This window comes from Budorcas taxicolor, chromosome 15, assembly GCF_023091745.1.
Source record: "Budorcas taxicolor isolate Tak-1 chromosome 15, Takin1.1, whole genome shotgun sequence".
In the NCBI taxonomy this organism is placed as follows: Eukaryota; Metazoa; Chordata; class Mammalia; order Artiodactyla; family Bovidae; genus Budorcas; species Budorcas taxicolor.
Window position 1 is genome coordinate 4,916,079 of NC_068924.1, and position 25,342 is coordinate 4,941,420.

The 25,342-nt window shown below is 37.5% G+C and overlaps 1 protein-coding gene across 1 annotated transcript in view; it reads right to left on the reverse strand.

Annotated features, from left to right (window-relative positions):
• DYNC2H1 (dynein cytoplasmic 2 heavy chain 1) overlaps nt 1-25,342 on the reverse strand; it is a 376,760-nt gene that overhangs the window by 316,308 nt on the left and 35,110 nt on the right. Inside the window, exons 14-26 of the mRNA XM_052652274.1 lie at nt 21,895-22,047; nt 20,703-20,801; nt 19,535-19,674; nt 19,224-19,452; nt 17,895-18,022; nt 14,819-14,934; nt 11,726-11,853; nt 7,545-7,694; nt 6,643-6,848; nt 3,076-3,231; nt 2,872-2,986; nt 2,146-2,316; nt 836-1,218 (exon numbers count right to left, since the gene is read on the reverse strand). Of these exons, the coding sequence (XP_052508234.1) occupies nt 836-1,218; nt 2,146-2,316; nt 2,872-2,986; nt 3,076-3,231; nt 6,643-6,848; nt 7,545-7,694; nt 11,726-11,853; nt 14,819-14,934; nt 17,895-18,022; nt 19,224-19,452; nt 19,535-19,674; nt 20,703-20,801; nt 21,895-22,047 (2,174 nt within the window). The remainder of the gene's footprint in view (nt 1-835; nt 1,219-2,145; nt 2,317-2,871; nt 2,987-3,075; nt 3,232-6,642; nt 6,849-7,544; nt 7,695-11,725; nt 11,854-14,818; nt 14,935-17,894; nt 18,023-19,223; nt 19,453-19,534; nt 19,675-20,702; nt 20,802-21,894; nt 22,048-25,342) is intronic.

A 25,342-nucleotide genomic window follows, 5' to 3' on the forward strand; every position in this document is an offset into this window, starting at 1 on the left:
CATCAGATTTACAGTGGGAAAGTAACTGGCAATTTTAGGAAGTGTATATTAGTAAGTTTACTATTGCTATAATACAGTACTATTATTATAATAATATTCATATTGTTGTTGTTTAGTCCCTCAGTCGTGTCTGACTCTTTTGTGACCCCATGGACCACAGTCCACCAGGCTCCTCTGTCCATAGGATTTTTCAGGCAAGAATACTGGAGTGGATTGCCGTTTCCTTCTCCAAGGGATCTTTCTGACCCAGGGATCAAACCTTCACCTCTTGCTTTGGCAGGTGGATTCTTTACCACTGAGCCACTTCAGAATCCCCAATATTAATATTATATAGATAATAATATTACCTATACAATGATACAATACAATTATACAATAATATTACCTATACAATTAGACTTCTCTTGTGGATGACAGTTAAGGATCTGCCTGCAATACGGGAGACCCAGGTTCAATCCCTGAGTCAGGAAGATCCCCTGGAGAAGGAAATAGCAACCAACTCTAGTATTCTTGCCTAGAGAATTCCATGGACAGAGAAGCCTAATGAGCTACAGTCCATGGGGTCACAGTCAGACATGACTGAGCAACTATACACACACACACATATATAATATTAATATAGGTAAAGTGGTAAAGATAGACACCACATCAAAATTATTCAAGAACTAAACGACTCAATGAGAGAAAATAGTTTCTCAAAAGGAACCAAGAAAAAAAAAAAGTTGAGGACACAGATAATACTAACAATGTAAAAAGTAATTAGCTTGTATTAAGTACCTCACAATATTAATAAAAACTCATCACATGTGTCCTCTTTTTTATGTAGAGTACTGACCTAAAATCTTCATCAACTCTGTTGAAGCGTGTCTGTTCTTTTGGCAATGCTCCATGGCCAAAAATGGGTTCCAAATATACCCACTTCCTCTGAATGTGGTTTAAATTCTGTAGATACTCATCTAACTCTGCAAGTTTTCTTTCCCAAATTGACACTTTATCTTCAAACCCTTTATAATAAGGGGAATCCTTTAAGGATTGAAGAAGGCATCTATTATCTCCAACTTGATTTACTATATCTTTCCAGTCTTTAATCAGCTTGATGGTTCGACTTTGGCTGTCTTCATAATCAACCAGTGTAAATACTGCTCCAACTCCCCACAGATCAAGTTCACGTAAAGCTTCTCTGATTGTAACTTCACCTTGTGCCCGACTATTTAAATCCTATTTAAAACAAAATATCCATATTTATTATTTCAACATACAAAATAGGTAAGCTATGTCTATTTTATAAGAAGATATATTTTTACTTTTCACTGTAAAGCAAAAAAAAAAAAAAAAGGTAAGTAGATATATTTTAGATGCAATCCAAAGAATTACTGGCTAAAATATGAAGGGATGTCTGGTTCACATAGTCAAAATATATACAAAGTTCTGCCTTATGCTTTTACTTGTAAAAAAATTTAAAACATCCATTGCAAACAAAACCACAAAAATATTTAAATTTTGCAGAACTCAGCAGTATTTTTGGTAACTTAACTGGAAGTTCCAATACATCTAAAATGATTAACAATCATCTAGAGTTACCTCCTATAGAAGTCATGCTTTATAATCTTATGATTATCTTCATATGTGCCAGGGTAATCAGCAAAGATGAAAATAGATGTATTAGAAAAATAAAACAACTTAACATCAAAAGTCCTTTTACAGGCAGAACACAAAACAGAAAGTCTACTACTTACGACATAATTTTTTTTTACTTTTACCTGCGGCTATGCTAAAACTGATCAGCAAATTGGTTCCTTGTTTAGTTCTCTGGATTTCTGTATCCCTGAGCTTGTGTTTATAATATACCCTATGATCTTAAGTGTACTTCATGTAAAATGCTTTCTAAGTGTCTGCTGACTTCTATCTTAAAGTAAGACATATATTATTTCAGATTTTTTTCTCTTTCTCAAGGAAGGGGTTTATATTGTTTCCATAGCCCCATCTATAGATTCAGATATACTAATGAAAGAATAGAAGAATAGTGGGACACTGTCACTTTAAGGGAAGAAAGAAATTTAACTTGCTGTTTTAAATAAAATATAAAGCAAAAATATCTGTCAACAAAGGTCAGATCTATGGGATATTTATAAAAATGATTCTTACTTTAAGGTCTGAAGCTTTGGCAACAACTGTATCAGCTACTCTAAGCAGATCACCAAATAGTAATTTCTCTAAACTAGTCCCCCTCGGAAGGCCAAGAAGACGAAAAAGGTCAAGCCAGTGATCTGGAGAAAGATGCTCCCCTCTCACATATTTCAAGACAGGAACCGCAATCTGTTTAAAAAAAAAAAAGATATGCATGTATATATATATCAGCAAAATGCAAATTACTAGTTAATTTTATTACAGTTATGTATAAACATTTCAATAACTATATTATCTTACTTAATAACCTTGAAATGATTAAAAAGAATTGTATAATACTTTTTATTAAACATTTATGTGGATACATACAAATTTCCCTTTGTAACCTGATATATTTTAAAACATGACCTAAAATATTTCTATTTTTATAAATTTAGAAAATGACCTATATCCTAAATATGCTAAATGCCCCACATCCTAATTGCTAAGTTTCAAATACTCCACTTTATAATAAATTTAACCATAAATTTCTTACTTTTAACTTATTTCACACTGAAGCAGAAATATTAGTAACTTTTCTGATTTACTCTATACTTTGTATTTTTTGTGTGTAATGGAATCATTAAAAATAGATAAACTAAAATTACAGTTTGGGCTTCCCAGGTGACATCACTGCATAATAAAAACATACAGGAACACTGCAAACATCATTTCTAAACAATAGCATAACTAAAACTATCTTACTTTATATTTGTCAACCTCTGATTGTAATTTCACTGTCATTACTGAATGTTCTTCAACCTTTCTTAATCTGTCATGCCAATTCATCAAAAATTCCTCAAACAGATAGGTCTTAGTCCTGTAAAACAGTAGAAAAATATCTTAAAGTTTACATCCCAAAAAATACCACAAAACTATCAGAATGTAAATATTATTTATGAATCAGACCGAAAAGTAATCCAGTCTTCATTGGCCATTTCTTGAAATCCTTGCTGAAACTCTTCATAAAGGGCCCAAATTTGTGCACAGCTCTCAATATCCTTAGAGATGCTATATGCCAACGAGAAGTTGGGCTCTTCTAGGCCAAAATGATGGCAATCATCACTGTAGAAACAAGCAGTGAAATATCAGTAGATTTTTACAAAAGAAAAACTGTTAAATGTCAGTAAGGTAAACTAACAACTTAACTGCATTCCCTGTGTATGTTTGTGTGCGTGGATATGACAGTGGAGGTAGACAGCAGGAAGCTATGGCTACTTAACATGAGAATTTCACTTTAACTACTTACCAATGGGCTCCTCTAAATTCATTAATGCACACTTTTTCCAAAGGAATCAAAGTAAAATTCGTAATATATCAGTATATATTATATACATAATATAGATCATATATAACAAGTATTGAGAATTATACAAATTTGTGGATAAATCTGAGAATAGATTAAAGAATATCCATTAACATTCTTCTTGGTTGAAAGAATTAGTTTCTAGAATGCAAGATTGTTGTTGTTTAGTTGCTACGTTGTGTCCAACTCTTGCAACTCCACGGACTGAAGCCCACCAGGCTTTTCTTTCCATGGTATATCCCAGGCAAGAATGCCATTTCCTCCTCTAGGTGATCTTCTTGACCCAGAGATTGAACCTGCACCTCCAGTACTGACACCCAGATTCTTTACTGCTTGAGCCAACAGAGAATGAAAGATATTCCTCTCCTAATTAGTGTAATGTCACTTAATAAGCATGGTACTAAAGCCTCCAATCATCTATGAAAGCAATTAATTTATGGATGCATTTGCCTAAACAGACCAAACATATCAATTTTTATGAACATTTAATATTTTAATTCCTTTTTATTGGACTATAGTTGCTTTACAATGTTGTTAGTTTTATTGTACAACAAAGCAAATCAGCTATATGAATAAATATGTCTCTGCTTTATTGGATTTCCTTCCCATTGCAGTCACAACAGAGCACTGATGCAGCTTCCTGAGCTCTACTGTAGGTTCACTACAAATAAAGCTAGTGGAGGTGATGGAATTCCAGATGAAGCTATTTCAAATCCTAAAAGATGATGCTGTGAAACTGCTGCACTCAATATGCCAGCAAAGTTGGAAAACTCAGCAGTGGCCACAGGACTCGAAAGAGTCAGTTTTCATTCCAATCCCAAAGAAAGGCAATGCCAAAGAATGCTCAAACTACTGCACAATTGCATTCTTCTCACATGCTAGCAAAGTAATGCTCAAAATTCTCCAAGCCAGGCTTCAACAGTACGTGAACCATGAACTTCCAGATGTTCAAGCTGAATTTAGAAAAGGCAGATGAACCAGAGATCAAATTGCCAACATCCACCAGATCATCGAAAAAGCAAGAGTTACAGAAAAACACACTACTGCTTTACTGACTATGTCAAAGCCTTTGAATGTGTGGATCACAATCAACTGTGGAAAATTCTTCAAGAGATGGGAATACCAGACCACCTGATCTGCCTCTTGAGAAATCTGTATGCAGGTCAAGAAGCAACAGTTAGAACTGGACATGGAACAACAGACTGGTTCCAAATTGCGAAAGGGGTACATCAAGGCTGTATATTGTCTTATTTAACTTACATGCATAGTACATCATGAGAAATGCTGAACTAGATGAGGCACAAGCTGGAATCAAGATTGCAGGGAGATATATCAATAACCCCATGACACCACCCTTACGGCAAAAAGTGAAGAGGAACTCAAAAGCCTCTTGATGAAAGTGAAAGAGGAGAGTGAAAAAGTTGGCTTAAAACTCAACATTCAGAAAACGAAGATCATGTCATCTGGTCCCATCACTTCATGGCAAACAGATGGAGAAACAGTGGAAACAGTGACAGACTTTATTTTGGGGGGCTCCAAAATCACTACAGATAGTGATTGCAGCCATGAAATTAAAAGACACTTGCTCCTTGGAAGGAAAGTTATGACCAACCGAGAAGTGAAAGTGAAAGTGAAGTCACTCAGTCGTGTCCGGACTTTTTGCGACCCCATGGACTGTAGCCCACCAGGCTCTTCTGTCCATAGGATTTTCCAGGCAAGAGTACTGGAGTGGGTTGCCATTTCCTTCTCCAGGAGATCTTCCCAACCCAGGGATTGAAGCCGGGTCTCCTGCATTGTAGGCAGACGCTTTAACATCTGAGCCACCAGGGATGACCAAGCTAGACAATATTGTAAAGTAAAAAAATTAATAATAATAATAAAATAAAATTTTTTTTTAAATTTTTTTAAAAAAAGCAGAGACACGACTTTGCCAACAAAGGTCCATCTAGTTAAAGCTATGGTTTTTCCAATAGTCATGTATGGATGTGAGAGTTGGACCACTGATGCTTTTGAACTGTGGTGTTGGAGAAGACTCTTGAAAGTCCTTTGGACTGCAAGGAGATCCAACCAGTCCATCCTAAAGGAGATCACTCCTGAGTGTTCACTGGAAGGACTGATGCTGAAGCTGAAACTCCAATACTTTGGCCACATGTGAAGAAATGACTCGTTTGAAAAGACTCTAATGCTGGGAAAGATTGAAGCCAGGAGAAGGGGACGATAGGATGAAATGGTTGGATGGCATCACCGACTTGATGGACATGAGTCTGATTAAACTCCAGGAGCTGGTTGGTGATGGACAGGGAGGCCTGGCGTGCGGCAGTCCATGGGGTCACAAAGAGTCAGACACAACTGAGTGAGTGACTGAACTGAACTAACTGACAGTACATTTTCATTAGGTATCTATAGTTTATAGTATCAGGAGTGTATATATATATAAATCCCAATCTTCCAATTCATCCCAGCCTCCACGCTTTCCCTCCTTGGTGTCCATACATTTGTTCTCTATATCAGTGTCTCTAGTTCTGCTTTGCCAATAAAATCATCTATACCCTTTTTCTCTTGCCTGGAGAATCCCAGGGACGGGGGAGCCTGGTGGGCTGCCGTCTATGGAGTCGCACAGAGTCGGACATGACTGAAGCAATTTAGCAGCAGCAGCATACCCTTTTTCTAGATTCCATGAATATGCATTAATATACAATATTAATGCAATTAAACTTAATATTTTATATTATTATAACATAAAACAATGAATGTTTTTAAGTTTCATCTTTTCACTAGGTTCATTTTCCAGAAGCTCTAAAAGTAATTTTGCATTAATTTCATATATTCCATTTTCAAATACAATGAGATCATATAAAGCAAGTATATTCCAACTCCTTAATTTAACTCTTAAATAAATTTAATTTTCTATTATTAATTTGCTATTATTACTTCTATTAATTCTATTTCTAGGCCCAACCAGAAACTTGGTTTTATTTGCTTTTCTCTTCCCTAATATAATTCAACAACTCCTAAGAAAACAGTAGCATAAGCACTTAATACTGGTATTTTTAAACCTGCTGAAGCTTATAAAAAGACATTAACAGATACAGGTACATTATTAGCTTAATATATAAACATAAAACTTTTTTTCCAAAACGAGCACTATCAGTTTTAAAGAATAAACATACAGCAGCTTTTTTCTTATGACTTCAAGATCATCAAATTCAACTTTCTTCTCTTTTATTGACTTTGCACTTTTATCAAGAGTATTCGGCTGGCCTGTTTCAATAACATCATCACCAGGCTTTAGTTGGTCCCAACGAGCTTTAAATTTTTCCAGTTCTTGATAATAAATCTGAAGACGTGATTTGACGTTTCCTTTCATCACTTCAATCTGTAAGTCAAGAGTATACATAATTTAACTCAATGTAAATTTCTACTTTATATTCACATTTTTACTTCCAATATTTTCTATTTAAAGGTCAAAAAACATCAATATCAACTTTTCTAAAGATTCTTCATTATTTATTTCAAGTACAATAAATTAACTCAAAAATAGACACTAAATTTACAATAACAAAAGATATACTGCAAACATCAACATTACAAAACCATTCATGTCACTAACAGCATCTGTGATAACTATCAACAAAATTAATTAATATGATGAGAAAAGTTTACTCAGTGACATCCAGTTGTTCTACCTGATTATACAGCTGCTTAATAAAGAAGGGCATCTCCCAGTCTCCCATGCAGCTCACCGCCAGAACACTAGGTTCTGGTCAGTAGGATATGAGCACAATCTTCCAGACTGCACTCTTACAGGACACCACACACAGCAGGTAACAAACCATTCATAAGCAAGTCTGATAAGACTGTCACATGTATTCTTGGTATGGCATAAAGTGAAGGTAAACTCTGTGACATGATCATCACTTATACAAAATATCGTATTACATAGACGTGCTGAGGGAAATCAATTCCATCAACAATCTAAAATTCTTAAAAATGTGAGCCATAATGGAATAAAGACAAGAAATTGTAAATGAGGGAAAAAACTGTTCTCATTTTGACAAAGAAAGCTTCTTACCTGGTCTTTAATCATAAGTTGGTGACTTTCCATCATCAACTCAAATTTATCCCACTTAGCTTTCAGATTACTAATTGTTTCTACACCTCCACCTGCCACAGTCCGTAAAAGCCTATTTTTATCTTCAGCCTCTTGAAATAAGGGCAAAATCTAAAAGTAAAAATTAATATGTGAAAAACAACATACTTTATCAAATTTATTAAGATTCCACTTATTTAAAATTGTTTTATGATTTGCTTTTTTTCAGGATTTTTGCTTTTATATAATTTGTTAAATTTCTAGATATAGTTTCTAATATATATTATTACACGCAAACTCAACTAAAGCACTCAAACATCAGTTAAAAATGATAATAAAAGTGGTAATATGAAACTAAATTAAATCATGATTATAGAAAGACAATACTATACCTGTTCAAAGTAACATTCTTATTATACAGGTTCCATTCAAAGAAAATGCTGGAGACTTTTATGGTTTGCAGTTAATTATCTTTTTTGTCTGGCTATTGATTGTGAAATCTGAGAAACATCTTTCACTATTGTGATTATGTAGCAATTACCCACTTAATATGATTGTATCATGATTGGTCAACAAACAGAAAACTTATAGAATTCTATATCACCAAAACTACCATTTAATAGAAAAATCTGTAATCACTTTTTATGATCCAGACGCATATCAGAATTATCTTGAAATTTTTTGAAAAATGCAAATGCTCAGGTATTGCTTTTTTTCCTCCAAAGTTCCAGATATGTTTCTATTGAGCAGTCATGTTCAAAAACAACTGGACTATATGATGATCTTTTACTTTTATCTAATTTGTTTCACTTTTTCTAATTCATATTCAGTGCTCCCATTTCATTTAGTTTATGTTTTCCAATTTTTGTTGCAACAAGCAACAAAGGTTTACTGTATAGCACAGGGACCTACAGTCAATATCTTGTAATAATCTATAATAGAAAATAATCTGAAAAATAATATATGCATATAAATGAATCACCCTGCTGTATACCTGAAACACTATAAGTACTATACTTCAATAAAATATATATATATATATAAAGAAAAAAATAAAAGAAAGAAAGAAAGGAAAAACTGAAGAATCAGAATCAAGCTTCTGTATTTAGCTTCTGCCTGAAATGCCCTGAGTTGTATATAATGAGCAGTCCATTAAACAGTCCAGGTGTAGGTCAATAAGTGCTAAACTGCTCAAATTGCTTCTAGATCTTTTAAAGTGCCATAAAACAATAGTGTCCTATAATTTATAACTGTACTTTTGCTACTCATCAAAGCAGTAAAATCCATTGAAAGATATTTAAAAATCATTATGCTTATATAACAGACAACAGCAACACAAAATCAAATATATCTCAATGGCCAGTTTGCAATTCCTGAGAAACAGAGAAACAATTAACCAAGAACCCATGTTGTACTAGGAACACCAGTGAGAGAGAAGACAGAAAGTAAAAGTTGCATCCAACTCTTTGGGACCCCATGGACTCTACAGTCCATGGAATTCTCCAGGCCAGAACACTGGAGTGGGTAGCCGTTCCCTCCTCCAGGGGATCTTCCCAACCCAGGAATTGAACTGGAGTCTCCTCCATTGCAGTCAGATTCTTTACCAACTGAGCTATCAATGAAGCCATAAAGAGTAGGATTCTCATTTCCAGTGTGAAATGAACTTAAGCCTGTGAAGACATTACAAGTTTCCAAGTTTGTGTCATGCATGTAAGCGAGCCAAGTTGCTTCAGTCATGTCCAGCTCTTTGCAACCCCGTGGACTGTAGCCTGCCAGGTTGCTCTGTCCATGGGATTCTCCAGGCAAGAATACTGGAGTGGGTTGCCACTTCATACTCCAGGGGATGTTCCCAATCCAGGGATCAAACCCATATTTGTCTCCTGCATTGGCAGGAGGGTTCTTTACCATTAGTGTCACCTGTAAGCCCGTTTCCAAGTCTATCTGCATGCAAAGCTACTTATCCACACACCAAGAGAGATACATACCAAAACACCCTTCTGTAACATCTTGCCGCTGAAAACTCAGTAGTGACTCCTCAGTGTCCATAGAATCGTGTGGTTCACATGACCTGGATTCTGCCTAGCTCTTTATTCTGTCTCACGCCACACCCTGCCTCACATGTAGTTCCCAACATACATCTATGTTTTTGTGATGATATGCTTCATGTCTTTCATTCCACGTCGTTATCAATCTCCTTTGCTGCCTCCATCTATACTTGAACTCTAAATTTTGAAATGCTTAAACCTTATTCTATACACTCTACAGTTTGTCAATCAGATGAGCTAGTTCAATTCCATGGCTTTAAACATCATGAATATTAAAATGATTTCCAAATGTATATCTCTAATCTTCACCTTTACTCTAAATTCCAAATTCCTCACTCTACATGACATGTCAATCCCTGCTACCTCCAATCCCCAAACAACTCCTCTATAGTCATCTTCATCTCAGCAAATGGTACCATTAGCTTCCTAGCTGCTTAAGCCAAAAACCTAAGAGATATGTTTATTTCTTTTCCTCTAATCCCCTGTCTACTTCTAACACATCAGAAGACCATGGTATAAGCTTGGATCATCCTTTGTACACCAACTGAAGTATCCTACTAACTCTCTGCTACTATTGTTTCCCTTTAATCCATTCTCCACAACGCAGCCAGAGTAATCACTTCAAAATGCAATCCACATTTATCTTCTCATTGCTTAAATCTCTCTAAAATTTTTCTACTACTCTCAGAAAAGAACTCGAACTCCTTAGGATTGTCTGAAAGTCCCTTCATAATCTGGCCCTTGCCTACTTCTCTAATTTCACTCAAACCACTTTTTCCTTGAATAATATGGCTTTCTTGATAACTAAGTTTCTTGACAATATTTACACCTATCTCACTTCCTTTAAGTATATCAAGGTCCTCTACCTTAAGATCTTTGTATCCACTGTTCCATCTGCCCTCTAAATCTCGGAACGGTTGCCTCCTTACCCTGCAGGTCCCAATGCATACAGACGTCATCTGTCTGATACAGTCTCCAGGATCACCACCCTGAGAAACATCGCGCAGTTGGGCACGCTCATCCTCTTACTAATCTAGCTCCTCATGCTCCTTTCTTTCTCTCTGTCTCCATCTCTCACACACAAACACAACACACACTTACACACGAATGCAGATTTCAGTTACACAGAGCAACCATACTTGCAACCACAGTGCCTAGCACAAAGCCTGCAATATATCAGGTGATCTGTAGTCTGTCCGACTCTTGGCGACCCCATGGACTGCAGCACGCTAGGCCTCCCTGTCCATCGTCAACTCCCAGAGCCTGCTCAGACTTATGTCCATCGAGCTGGTGATGCCATCCAACCATGTCATCCTCTGTCTTCCCCGTCTCCTCCTCCTTTCAATCTATAGTATTTGTCAAATACATATCTTCATGATTTAGCTAACTGCCACAGTTCATTATGCTATTCTTTCTTTAGTTACTTCCTTCTACTAGACAAGTACACTATTTTATTTGCCTTTAAACCCTTTTTATACCTTTAAGCCTACCATATAAAAGTTTATAATTCATTCTACCATGAAGGTATATTATTTCTCTCACCTCTAATCTATCTTGTAATTTTCAACCTATCACATAAGAGGAATACATAAAAGTTTGTATCTGTTTTGAATTATTTCTCTTCTTTCCTCCAAATATAACTAAGATCACCTATAACATGTTCTATAAATTTTGGCTTTTTTATTCTAGGTTCTAGCCTTCTGGATACTGTTTTTATGAATCTTTAACCACCTTTTTATCTTTGTCTCTAATTAAGGGCTCTTCCATCGTGTGTGTGTGTGTGTGTGTGTGTGTGTGTGTGTACTCCTAATTCAGCACTAACTTCATATTTAAGCATCATAAAAGTACAACCTTGGAAGTAACAGCATGAACTATTTAAGTTTAGCCTTATTCTAATAAGCCACATCATAAAAGGTCACAAATACTTCTGAAAACAATATATATTGTGGTTACTGTTTCATTACAACAACATAACATCAAGAGTCCAGTCATAAGCAGACTAGTTTTATAGACTTCCTTATAATATTGTAATTATATGATATGTGCAGTCACATAATATTACATGATTTAATCATTCCAGTACAGTTAAAAGCAAATAAATCACTTTGTGATTCTTACCTCTGGCTTCCGTTCTTGTAGCTTACTATATTGTAAATTTGCATTACCTATCTCTTCCACAGACTGGGGCATAATTGTTAAGACTTCCATAGCCTCAGTAACGAACGTGTCAATTTCATGTAAATGAGCTGAAAAGGAAACACTGAAATATAAGAAATATTATCATCAAAAAAATTCAGTTACATAATTTCTAAACCAAGTAATGTTAGAAACAATCACTATATGAAATACAGTAAATCCTAAGTTGTCATTTGCTTTCATAAAGAAAAATTCAAAGTATAGAATAAGCAAAAAGAACTCTTCTCATGAAATTGTTTTATATCACATTTAAAAATTGTTAGAAGAAAGTGAAAATGTAGTTACTCACTCTTAGTAAGTTTTACTATAAGTTGGCAACTTTTTCAGTCTTTTAAATAATATACTAGAACATATTTCAATTTAAATAAAAAAGAAACACTGATATTTTGGAAAATAGTACAGGCATTCCTCATTTTATTGTGCTTCACTTTATTGTGCTTTGTAGTTACTGCATTTTTTATGAATTGAAGGTCTGTGGCCACCCTGCATGAAGCAAGTTTATCAGTGCCATTTTTCCAACAGCATTTGCTTGCTTCATGTCTCTGTATCACATCTTGGTAATTCTCCCAATACTTCAAACTTTTTCATCTTGTTACATTTGCTATGGTAATCTTTAATCAGTGATCACTGATGTTACTATTAATTGTTTTAGAGTACCATGAACCACACTCACATAAGAGAGCGAACTTATTGATAAGTGTTGTATATATTCTGACTGTTCCACCCCTCTAATTCCCTCAGACACAAAAATATTAACATTGGGTCAATTAATGGCCTCTTAAGTATCCAAGTTAAAGAGTGACACATCGCTCACTTTAAATCAAAAGCTAGAAAAGATTAAGTTTAGTGAGGAAGGCATATCTAACGATGAGATAGGCCAAAAACTAGGCCTCTTGCACCAAACATTTAGCCAAGGAAAAGATCGTAAGGGAAATTAAATGTACTACTCCAGTGACTACACAAATGCTAACAACGTGAAACAACATTATTGTTGATCCAAAGAAAGTGCTAGTGATGTGGGCAGAAGATGAAACCAGCCATAAGCCCCGTATGCCAAAGCCTGATTCACAGCGCAGCCCACCCCTCTTCAGCTCTATAAAGGCTAAGAGGCGAGGGAGCTGCAGAGGAAAAGCTTAAGCCAACACAGGTTGCTTCATGAGATTAAAGAAAGAAGCCATCTCTGTAACATGAAAAGTGCAAGATGAAGCAGCAAGCGCTGATGGAGGAGCTGCAGCAAGGTACCCAGATAATCTAGCTAAGATAGTTAATGAAGGCAGCTCCACTAAACAGCAGACTTGGAAGGCAGATAAAGCAGCCTTCGATTAGAAGATATCATCAAGGACTTTCATAGCTAGAGAGAAGTCAATGCCTGTATTCAAAGCTTCAAACGACAGGCTGACTCTTGTTAGACGCTAATGCAGGTAAGTTGACACCAATGCTCATTTACCATTCCAAAACTCCTAGTACCCTTCAGAATTATGTTGAATCTATTCTGCCTGTGCTCTTGAAATAGAACAACAAAGGCTGATGGAAAAAAAAAAAAAACACACACACACAAAGCCTGACAACAGCACATCTGTTTACAACATAATTTACTGAATATTTTAATCCCATTGCTAAGACTTACCACTCAGAAAAAAAAGATTCTTTTCAAAATACACCTGCTCACTGACAATGCACCTGGTCACCCACGAGCTCTGATGGAGACGTACAACAAGATTCATGTTGTTTTTATGCCTGCTGACACAACATCCATTCTGCAGCCCATGGATCAATAAGTAATTTCAACATTCAAGTCTTATTATTTAAGAAATACATTTCATAAGGCTACAGCTGCCACAGACACTGATTCCTCTGATGGGTCTGAGAAAAGTAAATTGGAAATCTTCTGAAAAGGATTCACCATTCTAGATGCCATTAAAAACATTCATGATTCATGGGAGGAGGTCAAAACATCAATGTTACCAGGAGTTTGGAAGAAGCTGATTACAATCTTCCTGGATGATTCTGAGAGATTCAAGCCTTCGGTGGCAGAAGTAACTAAAGATGTGGTTTAAAAAACAGCAAGAGACCTAGAACTGGAGGTGAAGCCTAAAGATGTGAATGAATTGCTGGAATCTCATGATAAAACTTTCACAAATGAGGAGGTGCTTCTAATGGATGAGCAGACAAGTGGTTACTTGTAATTTCGAGACTTTAGTCCTGCTGAAGATGCTATGAAGATTGCAGAAATGACAACAAAGGACTTGGAATATTATATAAACTTAGTCAACGAAGCAGTGGAGGGTTTGAGGAGACTGACATCAATTCTGAAAGAAGTACTACAGTGGGTAAAATGTAATCAAACAGCACTGAAAGCTCCAGAGAAACTGTGCATGGAAGGAAGAGTCAATCAATGCAGCACACTTGACTGTGTTATTTTAAACAACTGCCACGGCCACTTCGCCCTTCAGTAACACTACCCTGATCAGTCAACAGCCATCAACATCCAGGTAAGACTCTCCACCACCAAAAAGATCATGACACACTGAACTCACATGATGGCTAGCATTTTTAGCAATGAAGCATTTTTCAGCTAAGGCATGTATATTGTTTATTTACACACAATGCTTCCTGCACAGTTAATAGACTACAGTATATGTAAACAAAGCTTTTATATGCACTGGAAAACCAAAAAATTCACATGACTCTATCACAATAATCTCTTTAACTGCAGTGGTCTGGAAATAAACCTGCAATATTTCTGAGGCATGCCTGGAGTCCTTTGAAAAGGTAAGGACAAATACATTATACCAGAATTACCCCCTTTTTCAGTTAAATATTCAACAAACTGATACTAGCTCACACCGCAAATAATAAAAAGTCTTCAATTCTTAGACCTCATGGAGTTTCCTACTTTACTAAAATTATCATCTTAAGCTGATTTTTATTTCATACTTTTCTCAGATTATTTTTTATTTTAAACATCATTGAGACTCATATTCATAACTAAAAACAATTAACAAGTGTATTTACCCTGGATGGACTTCTTCAAAGAAAGAACAAGCAAGTCAAATAACTTCTGGATGAAATCATCAATTACAGTCTTCACAGGGTTACAATTAATATTTAAGCAATCTACCTTGACAGCACTGAAAAATGCCAAAGGACATATTATGACATGAAAAAGACTAAGTGGAGGAAAAGAGTGTCATTATGATCTTGTGTAATACACCCAAAATTATCATTGTGATCCCTAAGCCCATTTAGATTTTATTTAACAAAAATGCCTTATACATATTCATACATAATAGCTTTTCATTAAACAATGGTTCTGTTATAATACTACAGTTTTTAATAATCCAATGTATCATTTTTTAAAAAGTAGCACATTATAACGGAGAAGGCAATGGCAACCCATTCCAGTACTCTTGCCTGGAAAATCTCATGGATGGAGGAGCCTGGTAGGCTGCAGTCCATGGGGTCGCTAAGAGTCAGACACGACTGAGCAACTTCACTTTCACTTTTCCCTCTCACGCATTGGAGAAGGAAATGGCAACCCACTCCACCATTCTTGCCTGGACAATCCCAGGGACAGGGGAGCCTGGTGGGCTGCCGTCTATGGGGTCGCACAGAGTCGGACACGACTGAAGCGACTTAGCAGCAGCAGCAGCAGCAACACATTATAAAATACTAAAGTATCAACATGAATATATTCAAATTTTTAAATGTTTTACTTGTCACAGTATGTAACATACTTATTTAAAGATTTATAAAATAAATTATTATCCTGGACTCAAAGCACAAACAACAATAGGAGAAATACACACAGAAAGTGAAGATAGATTCAGTTCAGTTCAGTCACTCAGTCGTGTACGACTCTTTGGCAACCCCATGAATGGCAGCACACCAACTCCCAGAGTTCACTCAGACTCACGTTCATCGAGTCAGTGATGCCATCCAGCCATCTCATCCTCTGTCGTCCCCTTCTCCTCCTGCCCCCAACCTCTCCCAGCATCAGAGTCTTTTCCAAGGAGTCAACTTTTTGCATGAGATGGCCAAAGTACTGGAGTTTCAGCTTTAACATCATTCCTTCCAAAGAAATCCCAGGGTTGATCTCCTTCAGAATGGACTGGCTGGATCTCCTCGCAGTCCAAGGGACTCTCAAGAGTCTTCTCCAACACCACAGTTCAAAAGCATCAATTATTCGGTGCTCAGCCTTCTTCACAGTCCAACTCTCACATTCATACATGACCACTGGGAAAATCATAGCCTTGACTAGATGGACCTTAGTCGGCAAAGTAATGTCTCTGCTTTTGAATATGCTATCTAGGTTACCAGTTATAACTTTTCTTCCAAGGAGTAAGCGTCTTTAATTTCATGGCTGCAGTCATCATCTGCAGTGATTTTGGAGCCCAAAAAAATAAAGTCTGACACTGTTTCCACTGTTTCCCCATCTATTTCCCATGAAGTGATGGGACCAGATGCCATGATCTTTGTTTTCTGAATGTTGAGCCTTAAGGCAACTTTTTTGCTCTCCTCTCTCACTTTCATCAAGAGGCTTTTCAGTTCCTCTTCACTTTCTGCCATAAGGGTGATGTCATCTGCATATCTGAGATTATTGATATTTCTCCCAGCAATCTTGATTCCAGCTTGTGTTTCTTCCAGCCCAGCGTTTCTCATGATGTACTCTGCATATAAGTTCAATAAGCAGGGTGACAATATACAGCCTTGACGCACTCCTTTTCCTATTTGGAACCAGTCTGTTGTTCCATGTCCAGTTCTAACTGTTGCTTCCTGACCTGCATACAGATTTCTCAACAGGCAGGTCAGGTGGTCTGGTATTCCCATCTCTTTCAGAATTTTCCACAGTTTATTGTGATCCACAAAGTCAAAGGCTTTGGCATAGTCAATAAAGCAGAAATAGATGTTTTTTGGGGGAACTCTCTTGCTTTTTCCATGATCCAGCAGATGTTGGCAATTTGATCTCTGGTTCCTCTGCCTTTTCTAAAACCAGCTTGTAAATGAGCTATTTACATTTTAGTAATTCATATTTTTTCTTGACTGCTCAGAACCCAGAACTGATATGAATTTCAGAGAGTAAAGAGGATATTCTGGGTTATGAAATGCCCTTCAGAGGGTTTTCTCCACATTTAGGGCACTACCTAGATGCAGCACTGCTTTGTGTGCTTCCCGGGGCATTCTGAAAGGCAGAGCCATACAAAATTAAGGTCAAATATCCCCCAATGAAATTAAAAGACACTTACTCCTTGGAAGAAAAGTTATGACCAACCTAGATAGCATATTCAAAACCAGAGACATTACTTTGCCGACTAAGGTCCGTCTAGTCAAGGCTATGATTTTCCTGTGGTCATGTATGGATGTGAGAGTTGGACTGTGAAGAAGGCTGAGCGCTGAAGAATTGATGCTTTTGAAGTGTGGTGTTGGAGAAGACTCTTGAGAGTCCCTTGGACTGCAAGGAAATCCAACCAGTCCATTCTGAAGATCAGCCCTAGGATTTCTTCAGAAGGAATGATGCTAAAGCTGAAACTCCAGTACTTTGGCCACCTCGTGCAAAGAGTTGACTCCTTGAAAAAGACTCTGATGCTGGGAGGGATTGGGGGAGGAGGAGAAGGGGACGATAGAGGATGAGATGGCTGGATGGCATCACTGACTCGATGGACATGAGTCTGAGTGAACTCTGGGAGTTGGTGATGGACAGGGAGGCCTCGCGTGCTGCGATTCACGGGGTCGCAAAGAGTCGGACACGACTGAGTGACTAAACTGAACTGAACTGATGCTCCCACTAGTAGTAGCTTCTCACAGTTCTTAAACTATGCCCGGGCACATCAAATGTTAGATCTGAGAGAAGCCTCTTCCCCAATCTATTCTATCCAACTAGGTCTCAGCCAGCGGAACCTCTAGAAGAGGCTCTCTTAGTCTCAGCAATGCTCTACTCAGATGACTCTCAAGCATTATAGCTGAGCTCTGGAGAAGGTAAGACAATGACTTGTCTTCAGTACCACTAAGTGAAGAGTACCTATCTATACCCATGGTAAAAACTGCTACTATATTAAACATTACTTTAACTTCTTTAACTTCTGTATTATACCTTGGAAGCCGTTCTACTTCTTTCCCTTTTATTTTCAGTGCTTTAAAATTTTTCTCCCAATCATGTACTGTAGAAAGATGTTTTTCCACTAGAGCTTCCATATCAACTTGCCCAATTACAATCCACTCCTATTTAAATGAAAAACATATTATTTTAAAAATTAGAACTAATAAATGAACATTTAAAAGATTAGAGTCCAAATATTAAGAACAATAAAAAGAGGCAAAAGAGAAGTTTTAGGTAAATTTCAACTTAAGTTATGTACATATAATCATTACCATAAAGCCTAAAAAATGAACAGGGAAAATATATATATATATAAAAGTACAGTAATCATAAAACTTTTTTGAAGAGATTGCAAACAAATTTTTCTTTACATTCTCAAGTTTGATGTATACAAACACAAAACCACTTCTACCAAGCCAAGAGCTACTATAGGTTACAAATCTGACATTGGCCAGATTCAATTAATTCTAGAAAAATAAAATGCAGAAGCAGCACTGCAGTGGCAGTTAAGAAATTTACTGAATTCTCAGTCACTCCTCAGGATCAATAAAATGAACAATAAATACAATTAGAGTTTATTTCTGAAGAGTTAATATGATGCACCCATAGCTCAGTTCGTAATGAATCTGCATGCAATGCAGGAGACCCAGTTTGATTCCTGGGTTGGGAAAATCGTCTGGAGAAGGGATAGGCTACCCACTCCAGTATTCTTGGGACTCCTCAGCAGCTCAGTTAAAGAATCCGCCTGCAATGTGGGAGACCTGGGTTCGATTTCTGGGTTGGGAAGATCCCCTGGAGAAGGGATCGGCTACCCACTCCAGAACTCTGGCCTGGAGAACTCCATGGACTGTATAGGCTGCAAAGAGTGGAACATATTGAGCAACTTTCACTTTCACATTCAGCTACACAAAAGTAAGAAATTAAATCATGTCAATTTCATTAATGTAGAAGGCTTCCCACCATGGCATATTCTCAATCCAAAGAATGAAGAAAAGGATACATTTTTCTATACATTTTTCTGAAAGGAACTAAAAATGACACAAGAGAGTCATATCAAATTGCAAGTTGATATATCATTCAAAAGAAGAAAAGAAAGAAAAATTAGTTTCTCAAATCTTCAAATAATCAAAGAGAAAAAAATTAAGGGTAACTTTTTTCTCATCTGTAGCATAAATCTAGATTTTTAACAGAATCCTCAACTTTGGCCCTCTGGTTTGCATATTTTTATTTTATGCCACACAATATCAACTATTGAGTTGTACATTTGATACTAATTCAATCAGATGAATATTATAATAGGACAGACAAATTCATGTCCCATACCTTATGCTGATGTAAAACAGCTGACAATCTCCTAAACAGATCTTCCGCTTTGCTGAAAATAGTCAGAAATCCACTTGCATTTCTATCAATCATAATAGAAAAAATAGATTCATCTCCTGCTTCACCCACTCCCTTAAACTGATTAGGAATGCTGATGAATCTCTTCATTTCTCTATAATATTTAGTTCGAACTTCTTCAAAAGGAGGCTTGAATTGCAACCGTCCTTGTCTGAAAGCAAATAAATAACCTTAAAATATGAATTATTGAAAAATTATAGACTGAAAACTAAATTGGGTTTTAAAAATCTTACTTGTATATTAGATCTATATTTATTTCTGGCAGATTCTCATTAAGCGCTTCTAAGCCCATCTGATACTGATGCTCCAGGGCTTTGTACAGTTGATGATTCCAGTGCTGTTTCCATGCATGCATGTCACTTGCTTGAAATCCCTAAAGTTATAGTCACATTTTTTTATTTAATAATTAGGTGGTAGAATGGGTTTCCATTTAATGCTTTTATGTAACATTTGGTAAAATTATAAGCAAAAAACCCCTCATCTTAAATATCTTAAACATATATTAATTGCTACTTGTATATCTAAAGTCAAATATGAAAATCTCTAATCTTTGTGTTCATAAATAGTATACAAAAAGACCAGCAAAATTTTAAAAATCAAGTTACTAGTAAAGGAATTTTATATGTAGACTTTATTTTATGATCCTATAAAAACAACAGTAATAACAGAAACCATATCTTATAAATTTCTTAGCACTTTTTCAAAATTCCCATCAAGTATACTCTTCTATTCCCTTCCCACTCCCTAAATATCTTGCACATTAAAAATATGATAAATTTAAAATATGAGAATGCTCAGAATACTTTACATACTTTTTCTGATTCCATATAACCATAAACATATAAATTCTAATACTTAAATTTTTATTAATTTTTTAACATTTGAACCAAAAAATATATGTAAATGTTTAAAACACCTAACTCATATTCCACCAACATCTCAAGGTAGATTCTGTGCTAACTACTTTTACACAGATCATCTAATATCAAAATATATGTGGAAATAACATTTTACTGAAATATAACAAAAAGAAATTCTGAAACAGAGTTATTTCAGTAATTTGACTTCTGCCTACATTTAACTTTGTCACAGTAGACGTATCACCTTTTAAAAGAAAACTAATGAATGATAGATATTTAAGCACCAAGTCAGAAAACCTGTTTACAGAGTCTAAATTAGGGGATTTGGCATTCCATAAGACAAACGAAAGCTTGTACTTTTACTTGTAAATGTGCTGCTAATTTATGGTCTTTATACATAATTCAGTTAAATTCTAAATTTATTAGAAATTCATTAGCAAAGATTTACAGATAACCTTTATGAACTTTTCATCAATTCATATATTCAAATTCTGAAAATTTCATATTTCTGAGTGTAGACATAAAGTAAAACACACTTTACCTGCGCTTCTACACTTGCTAAGCCAGTTCTCAATTCTTGTAATCCATCTTTCCACCGCTGTTGCTGCCGAAGCAAATCAATGTTCATAAGAACTACCACCTGTCAAAAATTAGAACACAAAAATTTCAATAGAAAAACTTGACAGGCACCACCTTACCCAAGTGATCAAAATTAACTCAACCTATAATAACACATATCAATATCTGTTCAATGTACAGAGAAAGGCAAAATATCACTTTTGTGGTATTCCTAGTAAAACTATATAATCTCAATCTAAAAAATGAGAAGGCATCATATAAAATCAAGTCAACAGACAAAATCAGTACTCATCAAAAGTATCAAGGTCATGAAACACAAGGTAAGACTCAGGGAGAAGAGACTACAGTGCCTTCAAATGTAAATACAAGGTGGGATCTGGGATTGGACGCTTGAAAAGGAAAAGGACTTCAATGAAAAAGTTGTAAAATTCAAAACAGTTTATTTCCTAGTTTTGATAAACATACTATGGTTACATGGACTTCCCTGATGGCTCAGAGGATAAAGCGGCTGCCTGCAATGCAGGAGACCTGAGTTCGATTCCTGGGTCAGGAAGATCCCCTGGAGAAGGAAATGGTAACCCACTCCAGTACCCTTGCCTGGAAAATCCCATGGACGGAGAAGCCTGTAGGCTACAGACCATGGGGTGGCAAAGAGTCGGACACGACTGAGCGACTTCACTTTCACTTCACTTATGGTTACATAAGTTGTTGACAATAGGGGAAGTTGAGTGCAAGACAACTATGAACTCTTTATTTTCAACTTTAAGTCTCAAATTTGGAGAAGGCACTGGCACCCCACTCCAGTACTCTTGCCTGGAAAATCCCATGGATGGAGGAGCGTGGTGGGCTACAGTCCATGGGGTCACTAAGAGTGGGACTCGACTGAGCGACTTCACTTTCACTTTTCACTTTCATGCATTGGAGAAGGAAATGGCAACCCACTCCAGTGTTCTTGCCTGGAGAATCCCAGGGACGCGGGAGCCTGGTGGGCTGCCGTCTATGGGGTCGCACAGTCGGACAGGACTGAAGCAACTTAGCACCAGCACCAGCAAGTCTCAAATTATTCCCAAGTAAGAAGTTATTTAAAAGTATATCCAAATTACTTTGTAAATAATACTATTCATAACTTATTAAATTTTATATATAATATGTACCTTTTCACAAAATGTAGTGTGCCATTTTCTCAGTTTCCTATTTTCAGTGGCAAGTCGTTCAGCAGCATTTTGGAGTTTTTGGATGTAGCCTTCTAATTCTTTAGGATTATCCCAAGTAATGTGTGACTTTCCCCCACTTCCTGCTTTTGAATTCTAAGGTAGAACAAATAACAGTGTTCAAATATAGTTCTTTTTTTGGAAAAGATTCAATATTCTACATCATTAGTACAACTGTCCATAACACTAAACTGCAATAAAAAAAGCACACAATAGTTTTTCCATTTTATAAACGATAAGGCATTCTGGGCAGGATTGAGCAGCTCCATTCTGTCCAAGTTGTCCCTCTTATAGCTAAAACACCCAGGCATAACACACCAAACAAGCATAGGAAGACTAAAAGATAGAAATAAGGAGGTGGACAGCCTAAAAACATTGGGAATTAAGGAACACCACAACAGGATTTCTTTAGTGTGTCTTATATATCCCGGACAGGATGCTGGAGAAGTCTACAACCTGGAACCACCCCCAGAGACAGACAGAAAAAGGCTCCAGAAGAAGCCTGTTCCCTCTAGCCACAGGACCAGGAAAACAGTGGCCAAATGACGGAAAACCTTTTTAGGATACACACCCTACTCCTGGTGGGCTACAGTCCATGGGGTCGCAAGGAGTCAGACACAACTGAGCAACTAAGTACACACACACACCCCCTATTCCAACCCAATAGAGTAGAAACCCAGCCATTTCTGCAGTTTCAGGAGACCAGGAGAGGCGCTTCTCTTCCATCCCCTGCTAGGTCAGTGGCGCCACCTTCACCAGCCTGCAACAGCGCGTGTGCACCACCCTCCACATCCTCCCACCAGGTCCCAGAGCTCAGGGGGTAGCAGGGCAGATCCTCTGCATGGAGGCAATAAGACACCGCCAACTGGTATCCCGCTTTGGTGGGAAGTCTTCAGTAGGGCAAAAGGGGGCACTAGACTTCCACTGCACCCAACTAGACAGGAAGCAGTGCGAGGCAGTACTCCACTTTTGTCAGGATGGCATCTGCAGACACAAGCAGAAATTTAATATATACACTCACCCTGTCCTCCAGCTATACCTCACTGTGTCAGAGAGAAAGTGTCACTGAGAAAGGAATGAAAATAGCAGTAGGTTTCTTGGCTGAAACCATGAGGGACAAGAGGAAGTGGAACGACACTTTCAAGTTCGATGCATGAAGCAGGACACTCAAAGCCAGTGCTCTGGGAAAACCCTGAGGGGTGGGGAAGGGAGGAGGTGGATGGGGGGTAAGAATGGGGGACACATGCACCCGTGGCTGAGTCATGTCGATGTATGGCAAAAATCACAATATTGTAAAGTAATTATCCTCCAATTAAAATTAATTAATTAATTAAAAAACAATGATAGAATATGGAAAGAAAAGTGCTAAGAAAACCCTGCCTCCAAACACAGGAACTGCCTTAGGATTGTAGGTCCATGGCCTCATTACAAATGACTAAAAGTTTAATCATGAAAAACATACTGTAATGTACTAATTGCTGCTTATACTATAAGGATATATGAATAGATTAGAACAGCAGTTCTGGAAAGGTTTTTTTTGAAATGTAGCATCTGAATAGTCAATTGGGGGTAGTGTTTGAACATTTGAGTTCTGAGTTCAAGTCCTGTGCATTCTGCTTGCTAGCTGCATGAGTAAGCTTGTAATTGAACCTCTGAAAGGCATGGGTTTCATGTACGAAACAGAAACGATGATGATATGATGAAATTATAACATATACCAAAAAAAACCTATGAATGTATGTGTATGCATATCTATGTATGCATGTATATTCATACAAATAAAGGACTACCTAATAATTGAGTTATTTTATACAAATCATTTAGCATAGTATGTATTCCACAAATGGTTTGCCATTATTACTCATGTGTGTTTGATTCTGATTTATTTTAATGTTAACTACTTCCTAGTTTCTAAATTTAAAAAAAAAAACAAAGTCAAAATATAGTGCTAAAAGAAAACAACTGTCAGCTGTGAATATTACACTTGCTGAAAACACCCTTCAAAAATGAGGTAAAATAAAAACATTCTGAAAGGAAAACTAAGAGAATTTGTCACCAGCAAACCTACTGAAGGTATGGCTAAAGAAAGTTTTCTCAATAAGAAGAAAATGATTTTTTAAAAAAGCATAGAACTGCAGAAAGGAAAAGAGAATGTTAGGATGCAGAAAATGCAAATAAAAAAATAAACTATCCTTCTTCTCATAAATTTCTTATTGATATTTGATGACTGAAGCAAACCCGATCTGATACAGTATTCTTTGTGTGTAGAGGATACTAAATAATTAAGACAAAATAAGTGCGGCTGCAGAGGGCCGGCGCACTAAGCGTGGCCAAGAGGGGCTACTCCACGTCTGAGGTCGGGGCAGTGGCCTAGAGTGCAAGGCTGCGACGGAACAGGACGGCTGAAAGGAGCTACCCTGCATCCGAGGTAAGGGGCAGCAGCTGAGAGGAGCTACCCCGCATCCGGGGTCAGTTGCGGCTGGGAGGAGACACCCCACATCCAAGGTCAGGGCGGCGGGGAGAGGAGCTACCCCACGTCCAGGGTCAGGGGCGGCCGGGAGGAGACACCCCGCGTCCGAGGTCAGGGGCGGCCAGCAGAAGCCACCTTGCGCCCAAGGCCAAGTGCTGTGACCCTGAGGAGCCACCCCAAGCCCGGAGGCCAGGGGCGGCAGCTGGGAGGAGCCACCCACGCCGAAGGCCAGGGCTGGCGGAGGGGAGGAGCATCCCGAGGAGCGGTGGCTGCGCAGGCGCAGGAGGGCCAGAGGAGCTATCCCACGTTGAAGGTCAGGAACAGCGGCGGTAAGGTGATACCCCCTCCTCTAAGGTAAGGAGCAGCAGCAATGCTTCGCTGGAACAGCCATGAAGAGATACCCCATGCCCAAGGTAAGAGAAACTCAAGTAAGACGGTAGGTGTTGCAAGAGGGCATCAGAGGGCAGACACACTGAAACCATACTCACAGAAAACTAGTCAATCTAATCACACTAGGACCAAAGCCTTGTCTAACTCAATGAAACCAAGCGATGCCTGAGGGGCAACCCAAGACGGGTGGGTCATGGTGGAGAGGTCTGACAGGATGTGGTCCATTGGAGAAGGGAATGGCAAACCACTTCAGTATTCTTGCCTTGAGAACCCCATGAACAGTATGAAAAGGCAAAATGATAGAATACCAAAAGAGCAACTCCCCAGGTCATTAGATGCCCAACATGCTACCAGAGATCAGTGGAGAAATAATTCCAGAAAGAAAGAAGGGATGGAGCCAAAGCAAAAACAATACCCAGTTGTGGATGTGACTGGTGATAGAAGCAAGATCTGGTGCTGTAAAGAGCAATATTGCATACGAACATGGAATGTCAGGTCCACAAATCAGGGCAAATTGGAAGTGGTCAAACA